Genomic DNA, 19767 nt, shown 5'->3' with positions numbered 1-19767 from the left:
AGAAAGCCCAGGGATAAACCCAGGCACCTATGGTCAACTAATCTATGACAAAGGAGGCAAAGATATACAATGGAGAAAAGACAGTCTCTTCAGTAAGTGGTGCTGGGAAGACCGGGTAGCTACATGTAAAAGAATGAAATTAGAACACTCCCTAGCACCATACACAAAAATAAACTCAAAATGGATTAAAGACCGGACACTATAAAACTCTTAGAGGAAAACATAGGGAGAACACTCTTTGACATAAATCACAGCAAGATCTTTTTTGACCCACCTCCTAGAGTAATGGAAATGAAAACAAAAATAAGCAAATGGGACCTAATGAAACTTAAAAGCTTTTGCACAGCAAAGGAAACTATAAGCAAGATGAAAAGACAGCCCTCAGAATGGGAGAAGATATTTGCAAACGAATCAACGGACAAAGGATTAATCTCCAAAATATATAAACAGCTCATGCAGCTCAATATTAAAAAATCAAACAACCCAATCAAACAATAGGCAGAAGACCTAAATAGACATCTCTCCAAAGAAGACACAGATGGCCAAGAGGCACATGAGAAGCTGCTCAACATCACTAATTATTAGAGAAATGCAAATCAAAACTACAATGAGGTATCACCTCACACCGGTTAGACTGGGCATCATCAGAAAATCTACAAACAACTGCTGGAGAGGGTGTGGAGAAAAGGGAACCCTCTTGCACTGTTGCTGGGAACGTAAATTGATACAGCCACTATGGAGAACAGTATGGAGGTTTCTTAAAAAGCAAAAAGTAGAATTGCCATATGACCCAGCAGTCCCACTACTGGGCATATACCCAGAGAAAACCATAATTCAAAAACACACATGCACCCCAGTGTTCATTGCAGCACTATTTACAATAGCCAGGTCACAGAAGCAACCTAGATGCCCATTGACAGACGAATGGATAAAGAAGATGTGGTACATAAATACAGTGGAATATCACTCAGCCATCAAAAGGAATGAAATTGGGTCATTTGTAGAGATGTGGATGGATCTAGAGACTGTCATACAGAGTGAAGTAAGTCAGAAAGAGGAAAACAAATATTGTATATTAACACTAATATGTGGAATCTAGAAAAATGGTGCAGATGAACCTATTTGCAAGGCAGAAATAGAGACACAGATGTAGAGAACAAACGTATGGACACCAAGGGGGGAAAGTGGGGGAGGTGGAGGGATGAATTGGGAGATTGGGATTGACTAATATGTATAAAATAGATAACTAATAAAAAAAAAAAAGAATTGGCTGTTCATCCACAATTCCACAAAGTAGAAACTTAGCAGGTCGTCTATGAAAGAGCTGCAGTAAAGGTTAATTAGCACAAAGGGAATTATTCTTTGTTGCTGTGGAGTTAAACTTTAGCCTTAAATTCCTGGTTTGTTAAAATAGTTTCAGTACTTAATTTTCAGGGCCATGGTTGATCAATATGTTCCCTTATAAACTGAGTTTTAGCTAGCCAGTCCCAATGCTGTAAAGAAAACATTAAAAATAAATCATTTCAACCCTTAAGAGAAAAAAAAAGCAAATGACAGAGTAGGTTTGCAGCACAAATAACCAACAGAAAGCTTTCAACCAGATATTTAAAGAATTTCTAACATAGAAATAAGAAATAAATTGAAAACCCAATAGAAAAATGGTCAAAATCTTAAACGTGTACTTCACCAAAGAAGATATCTAAATGACTAATAAACACTTGAAAATTATAGTCCTATTAGTAATCTAGAAAATTGGAGTTAAATTCATGAGGATACTATGACATACCATCATTGAGCGTAAATCAGAAAGAATGACAGAATCAAGTCATGGTAATGTTGTAGAGCAACTATTACAGAACTTTCAGAAACTGCTGGTAGTAGTATAAACTGATATATGCACATACTGGAAAACTGTTATTTATACTCCTTATTGGGAACTCCAATAAGATTGATGGCTGACTTTTCATCAGAAACTATGGTGACCAAAAGGCAATATGATGGCCTATTCAAAATGCAAAAGAAAAATAACTGTCAACCCCAAATTTTATATCCAGCTAAATTATCTCTCAAAAATAAAGGTGAAGTAAAGAGATTTTATAAAAAATTGAGAAAATTCATTGCTAGCAGATTCACTTTATGACAAGTACAAAGGAAAGTTCTTCAGGCTGAAAGCAAGTGACCTCAGACAGTAATTTGAATCCCCTAAAAAAGAGACTGGGTAAAAGTAATTCTGTAATTACAAAAGATAGTATAAATACATATATGTAAAGAAATAAAGCCATAATTAAACAAATAATGTTAAGTTTTAAAAATGACTTTATATTTATAGCTTATAGGTTATTATATTACGTATAACAACAGTACAAAAATGTGGAGGAGGGAATGATGCTATATGAGGGTAGCATTTCTATACCTCACTGGAATTACTGGAATTTACTTAGTATAATTCTGATGTAGATTCTTTTTTCATTGTGAAAAAATTGACCTATAACATTGTGTATTTAACATTTACAATGTGTTGATTTGATACATTTGTATATTGCAACATGATGACCACCCTAGTGTTAGCTAATGCCTCCATCATGTCAGATAATTATCATTTCTTTTTTGTGGTAAGAACATTGCCTAGTCTCTTCTAAAATTGACTGTGGTGATGGTCATACAACTCTGTGAATATATCTTTAAAAACATTGAAATGAACACTTTAAATGGGCAAATTGTATAATACGTTACATATGTTTTAAAGCTAGCTCAATGAATGCCAAGAAGAATAGGATAAAAAAGGATTTGAAAAGTGGGAGGGTATGATAAAGGAGAAAACTGTGACTTTTACTAGATTATACATTTCTCCAGCACATACTTTTTAATTGCTAGTACTTAACCTAACCTTCCTTCAGATGCTGTTCTCATTGCCTCTTGCTTATTTAAGTATTCTTTGCTTCCTTAATTCAAATGAGCAAGTCCTTCTTACATATACCAGTTGGAGAAAGAACTAGAGAAGCTAAAATATAACTGCTAATATTCCCCAGTTTTGTTTTGCTATAGATCTTATTACTTTCACAAAATGTTGCTACTTAAGTATAGAAAACTTGTTCTGCCTAATCTGACACACCTGTTTCATTTTGGTAATGGTGCTACAGCAGGTAACCACCTCTACACAGATTGCACAACCTTTAATACTTACTGACTCATCCATTTCTCTGAAAAAAGACTTCCATCTGGGTATCTTAGTCATGACAGGTTTCTAACTTCAGGTACACGCTCTGCTAGAAACAAATTCACCACAAAATTTTAGACCCAATAGTTGATCATTTCTAATTATTCCCTTTCAGTATAAACTCTCCTTTAATAATGTTCATGTATTTTTCTTGTAATTGGACCTAATTGCAGTTACTAAATCAAGCAAAAATTTTAAATGACATAGGAACTCAAATGGTAAGAGACCCAGTCTCAATCCAGGTACTTCTACAAATTTAACCATTTCTTCCTCCCAAGCTACAAGGTCTACATGCTAAAAGGACCTGAGAGAGCACGTTTTTTCAGTCTATAAAACATTCTGTTATTCTTTTCCATCACTGATGCCTACTTTGTTTACACTTAAGTAACATAAAAAGGGCATTAAAATATTCCTGGATGAGTCCAAGTATTTCTGCTCCATGTAAATTTCCATGGAGACCCTAGTTTGCAACATGATCTGAGGAAAAAACTGTTATATTCCACATCACTGGGTATATATCCCTACAGTATGATTATGAGTTTAATGTACACTTAAGAGTTATATTATTATCATAACTCTCCCGGATATTTTAATTTAGCATAAGAGATAGCATTGTATGGAAAAAGCACTGGTTAAAGAATTATAAGTTGGAAGGTTGTACATCAAGTTTGTCATTATCTGGATACACAATCTTGGTCAAGTCATTAACATCTCTAAGCCTCAATATATGGAGGCTTAGTGATTGCTAACGGCCATTCCAATTCTAAGGTTTAATGATTCTGCAACCCATATAATCCATTATAATGCATATTTATTAATAACAAGGCTAATTAAGATAGTACCACACATGGGGCTTCCTTGGTGGCACAGTGGTTAGGAATCCACCCGCCAGTGCAGAGGACACGGGTTCAAGCCCTGGTCCAGGAAGATCCCACATGCCACAGAGCAACTAAGCCCGTGCGCCACAACTACTGAGCCTGCGCTCCAGAGCCCGTGAGCCACAACTGCTGAGCCCATGTGCCACAACTACTGAAGCCCGCACACCTAGAACCCATGCTCCACAACAAGAGAAGCCACCACAATGAGAAGGCTGTGCACTGCAACGAAGAGTAGCCCCCGCTTGCCACAACTAGAGAAAGTCCACGCACAACAACGAAGACCCAACACAGCCAAAAATAAATTAATTAAATTAAAAATATATATATATATATATATAAAAGATAGTACCGCACATGAACACAGAGACACACACACACACTCATGTGTTAGGGTTACTTTAGAAAGTGTTTTGATATCTGTTTATTTCTACAGAAATTGATCTAGAACACTTGAAAGATACTGTTGGAAGACGTTTATTAATGGCAGAAATGAAGATACAACCAAAGAGTGTCCCTGGTAAGTCTAATCCTTCCAAGTCTAATCTTTATGGTTTATTTACCTTCTTTGGAGTTTAAGTATGAATTTTTTAATGATAAGAGTACTTGTATATTATTATTATATAGGTAAAGTCTTCATGATTACCCTCATAATTAATTGTACTGTGGTATTTACTAGAACTTTAAAAGTTAGCTAGACATTATGATTTTTAGAAATGATCCATTTAAAAATTAAACCATAAAATTAAATGCTATAGTGACCTTAGAATATACTTGATGCAAGTATGTTCAGTTCTGTTCTAATCTTTTACTATTACTGGCTTAGATAGAAGGAAAAGAAGAAAGGTTTCCTGATGAATGTGATAATAACAAGGGGAATTTAACAGATAGTTAATTCATTGGTTACCATTTCTCTCTACTTGATGGAAATAGCAGGTATATTATCCTAACTCATCTGTGGTAGAGTCGTTAGTTGTGTTACGTAGTTCAGAGATTGTACTACAGCCTTTACTCTTGTAACAGGGATAGACACACTGCCCTTGACTTCTGGTATGACACCAAAAGAGGCAGACAATTTAACAGAGAGTAACAGAAAGAGACAGAGACAGCACTCCTAAAATCATTGTTATCCAAGGCTTTTTCCCTTGGGGAGCAACAGTTGTGCTTTCAAACTGCAAAGGGAAATGACTTCAGTAAAACATTTTAGCCAAATAACTAAAAATATAAACAAGAAAACAATAATAATATGCCCTGTAAGAGGAAGAAGTCAGTATGCAGAGATGCTATATTATATATCTAAAATATTCAGTTTTCAGCATAAAATTATGGGTCATGTAAAGAAACAGTAAAATGTGACATATAACAAGGAAAAAGACATGCAACAAAAACTGCTTGTGAGAATCCTAGATATTGGACTTAAAGAACAAATCTAAAAAGCAGTTATTATAAATATGTTCAAAGAACTAAATGTAAACATTATTTAGAAGGAAAGGAAGGTCTGATAGTGTTTCATCAAATAGGGAATATATACAAAGAGAAATACATTATTTTGAAAAGGAACACATGTAAATCCAGGAGTTGAAAGTACAATAACTGAAATTTTTTGAATCCAATAGGGGGTGTTCAGTATTTTTACACTGTCAGAAGAAAGAATCAGCAAATTTAAAGTATGGAAATATAGCATGGACAGCAGAGGCATTAAAGAGCAGAAAAATATCATTTTAAATAATGACAGAAAAGAAAACCAGATATTATAAATAAAATGGTTAAAATAATAAACACTATACATACATGCTTTGTCTTCTCTCAGTTTCTCTGTATGGCACAAAATTATGTAAATAAATAATTTAACAAACAATTGTAATAAATGAATTTATGTTTATATGTTTCATATATAAAAATGGGAAAAATTATAAGAATTAAGTTATAAAGAGAACTATATATGTAGAATATGAAAATAACATTTCTAAATCTTCCTGGAATTTAATCTGTTTAGTATAAGTAGAAGTAGATTCTAAAATTGACTATGGTGATTGTTACACAGTTCTATGACTATACTGATAAGCATAGAATGGACATTTAAAATGGGTCAATTGTATAGCATGTTACATGTTTTTTAAAAAATAGTTCAGCGAACTCCAAGCAGGGTAGGATTTTTTAAAAGACTTAAAAGCAATAGGAAAATGTTGTGAAGGAGGAAAATTGTGGCTCTTAATAGATTAGGTTTCTCCACCCCATATCATTTGTTATGCTCCTAGTTTTTAATTCAGTCTGCCCTCAAGGGCTGTTCTCACTGCCTCCCTGCTCACCTAAGGATCCTTTGCTTTCTCAAACCAAATGAATCAGTTCTTCTAATTATATCTGTTTGAGAAAGACCAGAGGGCTAAAGTTTGTCTGCTGATGTTCTCCAGTTATCTGTTGCTATAGCAGAATTTACTTTCACAAATGCCATAACTTAATTACTAAAACCTTGTTCTGCCCAATCCACGTGTCTTTGATTTTAGTAGTGACACCCCATATGGTCTTTACCTCTGTTTAGATTGCAGTGGTGATAAATTTGTGTTGCCTCAGTGATAGAGCATATTTGAAATATTCATGGACTCAGCCATTTCTCCAAAGGAAGACTTCCAATCTATAAATTCTGGATATGACAGGTTCCAACTTCACTTATATGCTGTGTTAGAACCAATTTTTGCCCACACAAAATTTTACGCAACAGGTGACACAGAGTCACCAATTCTCATTATTCCTTTTGCAATATAAAATTCTTTTAAATAAATTTTTTTCTGATATTGGACCTAGATCATCATTTCTGAATCCAACAGAAAGTAAAAACCATGTAAAAACTCAAATGGAAAGGGGTACAATATCAGTGCTCACATTCCTGCAAATTACCCATTTCCTCCTCCACAGGGGAGAAAAGGTCTACATGCTAAGAGAACCTGAGAGGGTGCTTTATCTCTGCCCACAAATTACTTGTTTTTCTTTTCCATCAATGATGCCTACTTGACAAACAGTTACATAACCTTAAAAAAAAGGGAACTAAACTATTCCTGGACAAGTCAAAGAATTTCTGCCTCACAGTAAAATTCTGTGACTGTGATGCCCATTGTTTGCAGTTTAACCTGGGAAAAAATGTCATGTCTGGCCTCACCAGGTATATCTTTATGATACAAATATGCTTTTAATGTAGAGAAGAAAGTTATATTTATTAAAATAAACTCTCTAGGATGACTTAAATTTGCAAAAGACTTTGTATTTTATGGATAAAACCCTAGTTAAGGAATTATGAGGTATCAGTTTATGGATCAGTTTTGTTGTTACCTAGATTTGTGGCCTTGGTCAAATCACTAACCATTTCTAGGCCTCAATATAATGAGGCTTGTGTGATTGCTAACGGCCCTTCTAACTCTAAGGTCCTGTGAGCCTACAGTCCAGGCATTTCATTATAATTGTTGTCCTATAATTTTAAAATGCTAATTAAAGGAGTACTATACACAAACACACACACAAACACATGTTAATATATACCTTACAAAAGTGTTTTGAAACTGTTTATTTCTATAGACACTGATACAGAGAGCTTTCCAGATGCTATTGGAAGAGGTATAATAAAGGGTGAAATCAAGACACAATCCAAGAGTCATCCTGGTAAGAACAAGAATATTTCAAGTCTATTTCTGCTTTACTTATCTTCTCTGGAGTTTATTTAAGTTTGGATCTAAATGACTATAGTACCTATATGCTGTTATTATAGAATGAAAGGTTATCACTAATTCCATCCTATTATTATTGGAACTCTAGCAGTTACTAAAAATGGATAATTAGTTACATAGTGTAAGTTTTAAAACCCATTCATTTAAAACTTATCCATAAAACTTCAGTGCTGTAGTAAGCTTAGAATATGCTTGCCAGAAGCATTTCAAATGCTGCTCTACTCACTTTCTTTTTCAGGCTAGAAAGATAGTTGCTTTGTATTTGCAAATACATGAATGGGATTTAAATGGGATTTTATGAATGGGATTATGAATGGGATTATGAATAGGATTAAAAGAGAGATTTCATTGCTTAATAATTCCCTCTATATAATTGAAATACTAGGCACATTATCAACATCTCAGGTGAAGGAGAGATGTTTAGTTTTGTTATGTAGTCCGTAGTTTACACTACTGCCCCTTGTCTTGGTGTTACAGTGTTTGACACACTGCTTCTTGATCTTTGGGGTGATATTAAAGGAGGCAGAGAGCTTAACAGAAAAGGGAAAGAGACAGTCAACAGGAAAAACAAGTGTCATCCAAAGGTGACTGTTTGCATGCCCAAGTCTGTGCCCCCAGAGGAGCAACATTAGAAGATTCACACTGCAGAGAAGGAGACTTCTCTACAGTAGAATATATTCCAGCCAAGTCACTAAATAAATAATCAGGCAAGCAGCAACAGCAAGCCTCCAAACGGGAGGGGAACTCAGTATCCAGATTTCCTACAAGATATTGTCTAGAATGCCCAGTATAGACCCCCCAAAAATATGACACATGCAAAGAAACAGTAAAGTGTGAATCATATACTAGGAACTTCAGGAAGGGTAGGCCTAAAAAATAATTTAAGCAGTGGGAGGGTATTGTGAGGAGGGAAATTGTGATTCTTACTAGATTGCAGATTTCTCTAGCACATACTCCCTTTTCCCTCATCCTTAATTCTATCTGCTATCAAATGCTCTTCTTAATGATTCCTTGCTTATATAAGCATCTTTACATGCTTCTTTCAACTGGGCCTGTCATTCTTAACCTATACCCATTGGAGAAAAACCAGAGAGCCTCAATTATGTCGACTTAGTTGGATCTTTAACACTTACTTCTGGTCTCAGCCATTACAACAAAGTAAGATCCACCTTATGGTGTCAGGTTCAGGATAGGTTTCCAACCTCTGGTACATGCTCTTCTGTAACAAGCTTTCATTCACAAAACACTGGGCACATAATTTGACCCAAGTCAGCAATCCTCCTTAACCCCTTTTTCAATATGAATTTTTCTTTAATAACTTTCATGTATTAAAACAAAATAGATGAATGTTATTCCTCTCCTTTGACCTAGTTAGTACTTTCTAAATCCCGCCAAATGTCCAAATCACATAAAAACTCAAATGGAATGGGATGCAGTCCCAGTGCTGGTACTGCTGCAGATTTACCCATTTCCCCCTCCCCAGCTACAAGGTGTACATAGTAAGAGGACCTGATAGGCAGTTTTTCTTAGACCACAGAATATCTTGTTACTCTTCTACATCTTTGATGTCTACTTGATTTACATAGCCTTAAAAATGGCATTAAACATTCTTGAGAGAGTCAAAGAATTTCTGCCTTGTAGTAACTTTCCGTGATGCGGGACCATGGTTTGTCTCTTGACCAGTGGGGAAAAATTGCCACGTTCCACTCATAGGTATATCCTTACAGTATGAGTGTCCTCTTAGTGTAATCTTGGCAGTTATATCATTTACTTGAACTCCCCAAGATGATTAAAGTTTGTATGGGACAGTGCATTGTGTATGAAAAGCACTGGTTAAGGAATTATGGGGCATCAGCTTGTACTCAGTTTTGCATTATCTTGGTGTGTGTTCTCAATCAAATCACAAAACATCTCTAAGCTTCAATATCATGAGGCTTATATGATTGCTAAGAGCCCTTCAAATTCTAATGTTTTATGATTGTGCAATGCAGACATATTATTTCTCTTCTGTAATACAAGTACTAATTAAGTTAGTACTACACACAGGCATAAAGACACACATACATGTGTGTTAATGGTTACCTTACAATGTGTTTTGAAATTTGTTTTCTATCTATAGAGACTGGTATAGAACGCATGAGAGATACTGTTGGAAGAGAAAAAGCAGTTGGTGAAATCAAGACACATCATCAGAGTCACCCTGGTAAGAACAAGAATTTTCCAAGTCTAATATTTATGGTTTATGTCTTCTCTGGGATTTAATTAACTATGAATCATTAATGATAACAGTAACTGTATGTTAGTATTAATGGGCAGTAATCTTCATGAATTTCCTCTTATAATTAGTTAAACTCTAGTATTTACTATCAATGGAAATTTAGCTGGATATTTTTTAGTTGTAATCTCATCCATTTGGAAAGTAATCCATATAATCCAATGCTCTAATGACCTTAGAATATGCTTGGCTTAAGTATTTATAGCTGCGATTCTACTCACTTTCTTGCTGGCTTAGAAAGGAATATTGCTTTGATATTGAAAAAGCAAAAAAGCTAGTTGATGAGTGGTATAAGAAGAGGAATATAACAGTTATTTCACTGATTACCAATTTCCTCTACATAATTAAGTTGGCGTGTAAATTTATATCTCTACTAGAGTGGAGTTCTCTAGCTGAGTTTCATTATTCACAGATTAGTGCTTTAGTCCTGGAGTAACAGGGTTCGATACATTTCTCTTTGTTGCAAGAAATACTGTCGTTATGAACTTTTTACAGAATTGATGCTGAAAGCTAGCATTGGAAAGTAACTGAATCCTCAGATATAAGCACCAAAATATGTGTTTTCACTGAAATTTAAGGCAAGATTTCTGAAACTTTGCTTTTGAATGCTTTTTTTTATTATATTCTCGCTTTTATTCCTGTAAAAAAGTAGTGTTATAAATGAATCAAATAAATATTACTTGCTCCAACAGCTTTTAACTGGGGAAAAGCTGGTGGTGTAAAAATGAAATTGTTGGAACCAAGCAGTTAAATTTGGTGTATTACGATAAGCCATTTTTCCATGTCTTTAATTTTCAGAGTATTTTTGGTTAGGTTCTTTCAATTAATTTTTGCTTCAATGTTGCTTATTAATAGGAGTCCTCGTCAGTTTTGAATAACAGCCTTAGACACAGCAATAAAGTGCTTTCATTTACATCCGTTCAATTCTGGGACGAAGTGAGAGAGTGGCATGGACTTTTATATACTACCAAATGTAAAATAGATCGCTAGTGGGAAGCAGCCGCATAGCACAGGGAGATCAGCTTGGTGCTTTGTGACCACCTAGAGGGGTAGGATAGGGAGGGTGGGAGGGAGACACAACAGGGAGGAAATATGGGGATATATGTGTATGTATAGCTGATTCACTTTGTTATGAAGCAGAAACTAACACACCATTGTAAAGCAGTTATACTCCAATAAAGATGTTTAAAAATAAAATACAAAAAAAAGTCATGCCTTTTAACAATAAAATTAATTATTTTATATTTATTAATGGTAAATTTATAATTAAACACTAAATAAAATTTGAAAGACAGAAACTGCTATGAGGAAAGGAGTTTAAATGAATGTACTGATCAAATACAAAAATGAAAAAGTGTTTTGTCCCACCTCACCAGGTACATCCCTCCCATATGAATGTGTTTTTAATATACACAGGAGAGTTATATTTATTACGAAAAACTCTCTAGGATGACTTAAATTTGCGAAAGACTTTGTATTTTATGGAAAATGTCCTAGTTAAGGAACTATGAGGCCTCAGTTTATGAGTCAGTTTTGTCATTACCTGGATATATGGTCTTGGTAAAATCACTAAGCATTTCTAAGCCTCAATATAATGAGGTTTATACAACTGCTAATGGCTCTTCCAATTCTAAGGTATTATGTCTGCAGTCCAGACATTTCATTATAATGCTTCTTCTATAATAAAAAGATCTAATTAAAGGATACACACATTCTACACACACACAAACATACACGTTAATATTTAGCTTACAAAAGTATTTTGAAACTGTTTATTTCTATAGAGACTGATACAGAACGCTTCCCAAATGTTGTTGGAAGAAGTATTATGAAGGGTGAATTCAAGACACAACCCAAGAGTCGTCTTGGTAAGAACAAGAATATTTCATGTCTATTTCCTGTTTTATATCTTCTCTGAAGTTTATTTAACTTTGAATCTTTAGTGACTACAGTACCTATATGCTATTATTACAGGATAAAACGTCTTCACAAATTCCCTCCTATAATTACTGGAATTCTAGCAGTTGCTATCCATGGAGAATTAGCTGCATATTTTTAATTTTAGAATTCATTCAATTAAAAAATTGATCCATAAAAATTGAATGATACAGTGAGCTTGGAACATGCTTGATGGAAACATTTCAAGTGCTGTTCTACTCACTTTCTTTTTCAGGCTAGAAGTATAGTTGCTTTGTATTTGCAAATGCAGAAAGGCTATTTTATGAATGGGATTAAAAGAGGGATTTAGCAGATAGTTATTTCATTGGTTACTAATTCCCTCTATATAATTAAAATATCAGACACATTTTTAATATCTCATGTGAAGTAGACACCTTTAGTTCTGTTATATAGTTTATAGTTCACACTATTGCCCCTTGTGTTGGCATAACAGTGTTTAACACACCTCTTCTCGATTGGTGTCGTACCAAAGGAGGCAGAGAGCTTAACAGAAAAATAAGGGAAAGAGACAGTCAACAGAATCCTTTTTAAAATAACTGTCTTTGAAAATGGTACAGTAATAACCCTGAGCTCACCTTAGCTCATGGGCATAGCAAAATTACAACTATTTACAGAACAACCATTGATGTAAAAGACTGGAACCTACCAAGAAAGGTCTTCTGGAACTAAGGATATAAAAAAGGGGCCACAGCAAGGCAGGTAGTAGGGGTAGAGTCACAGTATAGTCAGGTCCCTGGCTTGGGCAACTCATGAATGGGAGAATAATTACAGTTGCAGAGATTCTCCCCAACGAGTAAAGGGTCTCAGCCCCACATCAGTCTGCCCAGTCTGGAGGTTCTGCAACAAGAAGATGAGTCCCCAGAACATTTGACTTTGAAGGCCAGTGGGGCTTGCTTTTAGGAGTTCCAGAGGGCTCTGCGAAATAGAGGCTTCACTCTCCAAGGGCACACACAACATCTCACATGCTTCAGGACCCAGCATAGAAGCAGTAATTTAAAGGATTTGGGGTCAAACCTACCTGCTAATCTTGAAGAGTCTCCCTAGGGACATAGACACTGACAGTAGCCATTCTTGAGAGCTCGTTCTACCGCTGGTGCTGCAGCACCATTTTGGAATCCACCCCACCAACAACAACCAACCTGTAGGCACCAGTACTGGGAAGCCTCAGGCCAAGCAACTAACTGGGCAGTGACACAGCCCAACCCATCAGAAGAGAGACTGCTTTAAGACTTTCTGAGCCCAAAGCCACCCCTGGACACATACCTGCACACCAGAGGGTCTAGGACCTGGCACCACACACCAATGTGCAGGCAGTAGACCCAGGACCCCCAGGGTCCTGCAGCCAGAGACCCAGGTCCACCCACCAGTGGGCAGGCACCAGCCCCAGAATCACTGACTCCACCCACCAATAAGCTTGCTCTAGCTTCAGGACCAGCCTCTCCAACTAGCGGAGGGACACCAGCCCCAAGGCAATGACATCTCTGCTATAGCTTCACCCACCAGTGGGTGGAAACCAGATGCAGGAAAATGCATCCCTGCAGCCTGCAGACTCAGCCCACCCACCAGAAGGCCAGAACCATCTCTGAGATTGGCTGAGCCATGCCCCACCTGCTGACAAGGCAACACAAGCTTTGGGACCCATGGACCCCACAGTCAACTGTGTAAGGAACCAGACCCACCCACCAGCAGTCCATTGCCATCTCTGGAAGCCCTCAGCCCTGCAGCCAGACCCCAGGACCTGTCACTGCCTGCCTTTGGGCTGGCACTGTCCCTTGGATCTGGCTTCATCCATTGGTGGGCTGGCCCCAGCCTCAGGATCTCCTAGACCTGACTCCATCCACCAGTGATACAGAACTAACCCCGGGGCTCCCCAGGGTTCTACAGCCAGCCACCTTGTGACCCAACCCTGCCAACCAGTGGCCGGCAGCCTCCACACAGGAAGGTCCTGGCAAACAACCAGACTGGGGGCCAACCAAGCCAACCAGGCCACCCATAGCCATCAGCTTGCCACAACAGAAGGACCCGCACAGCACATATAGGGGCACTCCTAGAGGATATAGCTCTGATGACGAGAGAACAGTGTATTGCTGGGATTCATAGGAAGTCTCTTGCAAAAGGCCTCTTCTCCAAGGTTGGGAAATGTAACCAACCTCCCAGATACATAGAAATATAAACATTAAGTTAGACAAAATGAATCGACAGAGGAAAATGGTCCAAATAAAGGAATAAGATACAACCCCAGAAGAAGAGCTAAGTGAAGTAGAGATAGACAACTACCCAACAACGAATTCAGGGTGATGATCCCAAACAACTTGGGAGAAGAATGGATGGACAGAGTGAGAAATTAGAAGTTTTTAACAAGGAGTTGGAAAATATAAAGAACCACTAAACAGAGATGAAGAATACAATAACTGAAATGAAAAATACACTAGGAGGAATCAGCAGTAGACTAAATGGTACAGAGGAACAGATCAGTGGGCTGGAAGACAGAGTAGTGGAAATCACTGATGCTTAGCAGAAAAAAAGAATGGAAAGAAATGAAGACTGTTAAAGAGACTTCTGGGACAACATCAAGCATATTAACATTCACATTAGAGGGGTCCCAGAAGAAGAAGAGAGAAAAAAGTTGACAGAGAACATATTTAGACATAATAGCTGAAAATGTCCCTAACTAGGGAGATGAAAAAATCCCAGTCCAGAAAGAACAGAGTCCCAATCCAAAGAGGAACACACCAAGACACATTGTAATTTAAAACGCAAAAATTAAAGCTAAAGAGAGAATATTAAAAGCAGCAAGGGAAAAGCAACAAGTTACATACAAGGGAACACCCATAAGGCTATCAGCTGACTTTTCAGCAGAAACTTTGCAGGCAGAAGGCAGTGGCAAGATATATTTAAACTGATGAAAAGGAAGAACCTAGAACCAAGAATACTCTATCCAGCAAAGCTCTCATTCGCATTTCATGGAGAGATCAAAAGCTTTACAGGCAAGCAAAAGCTGAAAGAGTTCCACACCACCAAGCCAGGTTTACCAGAAATGTTAAAGGGACATCTCTAAGCAAAAAAGAAAAGGCCACAACTATAAACATGAAAATTATGAAAGGAAAAGCTCATCAGTAAAAGCAAATATATAGTAAAAGTAGAAAATCAACCATATGCAAAGCCCACAGGAAGGATTAAAGACAAAAATGGTAAAGTCATCTATAACCACGATAAGAAGTTAACAGATACACAAAATAATTAGATGTAAATTATGTCAAAAATAGTAATCATGAGGGGAGGAGAGTACAAATGAAGCATAGTTAAAATGTGTTTGAAATTAAGAGATCGAACTTCAGATAGATAGATAGATAGATATCTGTATATAAACCTCATGGTAACCACAACCAAAAATTCTGTAATAGATACACAAAGAAGAGAAAGTAATCCAAACATAACACTAAAGATAGTCATCAAATCACAAAAGAACAAAAGAAGAAGGGAACAAAAAGACCTAGAAAAACAACCCAAAAACTATTAACAAAACTACTATTAACTATTCTTATGGCAATAAGAACACACATATCAATAATTACATGAGCTAAATGCTCCAATCAAAAGACATGGAGTTGCTGAATGAATACAAAACCAAGACCTTTATATATGCTACCTAAAAGAGACTCACTTCTGATCTAAAGACACAGACTGAAAGTGAAGAGATTGAAAAAGTCATTCCAGGCAAATGGAAATCAAAAGAAAGCCCAGGTAGCAATAATTATATCAGACAAAATAGACTTTAAGACAAAGGCTGTAATAAGCGACAAAGAAGGATGTTACATATCAAAGGATCAATCCAAGAAAAAGATGTAACAATTGAAAATATATATGCACTCGACATAGGAGCTCCTTAATAAATAAAGCAAATATTAACAGACATAAAGGGAGAAACAGACAGTTACACAATAATAGTAAGGGACTTTAAAAGCCCACTCAAGTCAACAGACAGATCATCCAAAAAGAAAATCCATAAGGAGACACTGGCCTTAAATGACACATTAGACCATATGGACTTAATAGATAGGTATGTAACATTCCATCCAACAGCAGCATAACACACATTCAAGTCCACATGGAACATTCTCTAGGAATGTTAGGCCACAAAACAAGCCTTGGTAAATTTAAGAAAACTGAAATCATATCAAGTATCTTTTCCCACCACAACACTATGAGACTAGAAATCAACTAAAAGAAAATACTGCAAAAATCACAAACACACAGAAGCTAAGCAACATGCTACTAAACAACCAATGGATCATGAAGAAATCAAAGAGGAAATCAAAAAATACCTAGAGACAGGTGAACAGAAAATGATCCAAAAATCTATGAGATGCAGCAAAAGCAGTTCTAAAATAAAAAATTATACTGATACAAACACACCTCAGGAAACATGAAAAATCTCAAATGAACAACTTAATTTACACCTAAAGGAACTAGGAAAAAGATGAACAAACAAAACACAAAGTTAGCAGAAGGAAAGAAATCATAAAGACCAGAGAAGAAATAAATGAAACAGTGACTTAAAAATGGAAAATATCAATGAAACTGTAACCTGTTTCTTTGAAAAGATAAACAAAATTGACAGACCTTTAGCCAGATTCATCAAGAGTAAGATGCAGGGCCCAAATCAATAAAATCAGAAATGAAAAAGACGTTACAACCAACACCACAGAAGTGCAACTGATCATGAGACATTACTCGGAAAAACTGTATGACAATAAAACAGACAACCTAAAAGAAATGTACAATCTCCCAAGACTGAACCAGGAATAAAAAGAAAATATGAACAGACCAATTATCAGTAATGAAATTGAACCAGTAATTAAAAAAAATAACCAAAAAACATAAGTCCAAGAACAAGTGGCTTCATAGGGGAATTCTACCAAACATTTAAAGAAGAATTAATACCTATACTTCTCAAAGTATTGCACAAAGTTGCAGAGAAAGGAATGTTTCCAAAGTCATTCTATAAGGCCAGCATCGTGTGATACCAAAATGAGACAGAGATATCACAGAACAGAAAATTACATGGGTGAAAGTAGATGCAGAAACCCTTAACAAAATATTAGCAAACTGACTCCAACAATACATTTAAATGATCATACACCATGATTAAGTGGGATTTATCCCAGGGATACAAGGATGTTTCAGTGTTTGCAAATCAATCAGTGTGATACATCACATTAACAAATTAAAGAATAAAAACTATATGATTATCTCAATAGATACAGAAAAAGATTTTCACAAAATTCAACATCCATTTATGATAAAAACTCTCCAGAAAGTGGGTATACAAGGAACATGCCTCAACATAATAAAAGCCATATATGGTAATCCCATAGCTAACATTATACTCAACAGTGAAAAGATGAAAGCATTTCCTCTAAGATATGAAACAAGGATGCCCACTATTGCCACTTTTATTCAACATATTATTAGAAGTCTTAGCCACCACAGTCAAACAAGGAAAAGGAATAAAAGGAATCCAAATTAAAAAGGGAAAGTAAAATTGTCACTTTGTAGACAACATGATACTAAACAAAGAGAATCCTAAAAACAGCTACCAAAAAAATACTAGAGCTCAAGGATTAATTCAGTAATTTTCAGGTACAAAATTAATATAGAGAAATATGTTGCAATTCTATACACTAACAACAAACTATCAGAAAGACATTAAGGAAACAATCTCATTTACAGTTGCATCAAAAAGAATAAAATACTTAGGAATAAACTTACATAAGGAGGTAAAAGACTTGAAATCAGAAAATTATAAGACACTGATGAAAGAAATTGAAGATGACACAAACAGATGGAAAGATATACCATGTTCATGGATTGGAAGAATTAATATTTGTTAAAATGACTGTATTACCCAAGGCAGTCTACAGATTCAGTGCAATCCCTATCAAAGTACCAAAGGCATTCTTAGAATTAGGAGAAATAATTTCAAAATAGTATAGAAACAAAAAAGACCCTGAATAGACAAACAATCTTGAGAAAGAAGAACAGAGATGGTGGTAGCATGCTCCCTAACTTCAGACTATACTACAAGGCTACAATAATCAAAACTGTACGATACTGGTACAAAATCAGACACATAGATCAAAGGAACAGAATAGAGAGCCCAGAAGTAACCCCACACACTTATGGCCAATTAATCTATGACAAAGGAGACAAGAATATACAATACAATGGAGAAAAGAGAAGTCTATTCAATAAGTGGTGCTGGGAAAACTGGACGGCTACATGTAAAAGAATGAAATTAGAATATTCTCTAACACCGTGTGCAAAACTAAATGCAAAGTGGATTAAAGATCTAAATGTAAGACTGGAAACCATAAAACTTTGGAAGAAAACTTAGGCAGAACACACTTTGACATAAATGGTGGCAATATTCTTTTGGATATGTCTCTTAAAACAAAGAAAACAAAAGCAAAAATAAATGAGAACTAATTGAACTTAAAAGCTTTTCCACATCAAAGGAAACCAGAGACAAAATGAAAAGACATCTTACTGATGGGAGAAAATATTTGCAAATGATATAACTGTTAAGGGGTTAATATCCGAAATATATATACAGCTCATACAACTCAATATCAAAAACATGAACACCCAATTAAAAAGTGGGCAGAAGATCTGAATAGACATTTTTCCAAAGAAGACATACAGTTGACCAACAGATGTATGAAAAGATGCTCAACATCACTACTTAATATACTGATATGCCAATCAAATCACAATATCACCTCACACCTGTCAGAATGGTTATCATCAAAAAGATCATAAATAACAAATGTTGGCAAGAGTGTGGAGAAAAGGGAACCCTTCTACACTGTTGGTCAGAAAGTAAATTGGTATGGCCACTGTGGAAAACAGTATGGAGGTTTCTCAAAAAACTAAAAATAGAGCTACCATATGACCCAGCAGTTCCACTTTGGGGTATATGTCCAAAACAAACAAACACAGTAATTCAAAAAGATACATGCACCCGAATGTTCATAGCAGCATTATTTACAATTGCCAACATATAGAAACACCCTAAGCATCCATTAACAGATGAATGGATAAAGAAGATGTACATATGCACACACACAATGGAATACTACTGACCATAAAAAAGAACAAAACTTTGCCTTTTGCAGCAACATAGATAGACTTAGAGGGCATTATGCTAAGTGAAGTAAGTCAGACAAAGACAAATACTGTATGATATCACTTATATATGGAATCTAAAAAATACAACAAACTAGTGAATATAACAAAAAAGCAGATTCACAGATATAGAGAACAAACTAGTGGTTACCAGTGGAGAGAAAATGGTGGAGGAGCAAGATAAGGGTAGGGGATTAAGAAGTACAATCTACTATATTTAAAATAAATAAGCTATAAGGATGTATTGTAGTGCACAGGGAATATAGCCAATATTGTATAATAACTATAAATGGAGTTAACTTTTAAAAAATGTGAGTCACTATGTTGTACACCTGAAACTTGTATAATATTATAAATCAAATATGCCTCAATAAAAAATTAAAAAAAAACTGTCATCCAAAGGTGATTGCATGCATGCCCAAGGCTGTGCCCACAGAGGAGCAACATTAGAAGCTGCACACTGCAGGGAAGGAGACTTCAGTAGGACAGAAGATAGTGTAGCCCAGTCACTAAATAATTAATCAGGCAAACAACAAC

The 19767-nt window shown here is 35.8% G+C and overlaps 1 protein-coding gene across 2 annotated transcripts in view; it reads left to right on the top strand.

Annotated features, from left to right (window-relative positions):
- The window catches only part of CCDC7 (coiled-coil domain containing 7), a 324264-nt gene that overhangs the window by 261265 nt on the left and 43232 nt on the right, over window positions 1–19767 (top strand). For both annotated transcript variants that reach the window (XR_014242606.1, XM_082385250.1), the window contains 4 exons: window positions 4529–4612; window positions 7660–7743; window positions 9928–10011; window positions 11868–11951. Coding sequence is in view for 1 of the 2 variants with exons in the window: in XM_082385250.1 (XP_082241376.1) it covers window positions 4529–4612; window positions 7660–7743; window positions 9928–10011; window positions 11868–11951 (336 nt within the window). In the remaining variant the exon portion in view is untranslated. The remainder of the gene's footprint in view (window positions 1–4528; window positions 4613–7659; window positions 7744–9927; window positions 10012–11867; window positions 11952–19767) is intronic.

The sequence above is a fragment of the Balaenoptera borealis genome, assembly GCF_965194805.1.
Source record: "Balaenoptera borealis genome assembly, chromosome: 3".
NCBI classification, from domain to species: Eukaryota; Metazoa; Chordata; class Mammalia; order Artiodactyla; family Balaenopteridae; genus Balaenoptera; species Balaenoptera borealis.
The sequence above is the reverse complement of the archived record's forward strand: the minus strand, read 5'-3'. Positions and strand labels throughout refer to the sequence as shown.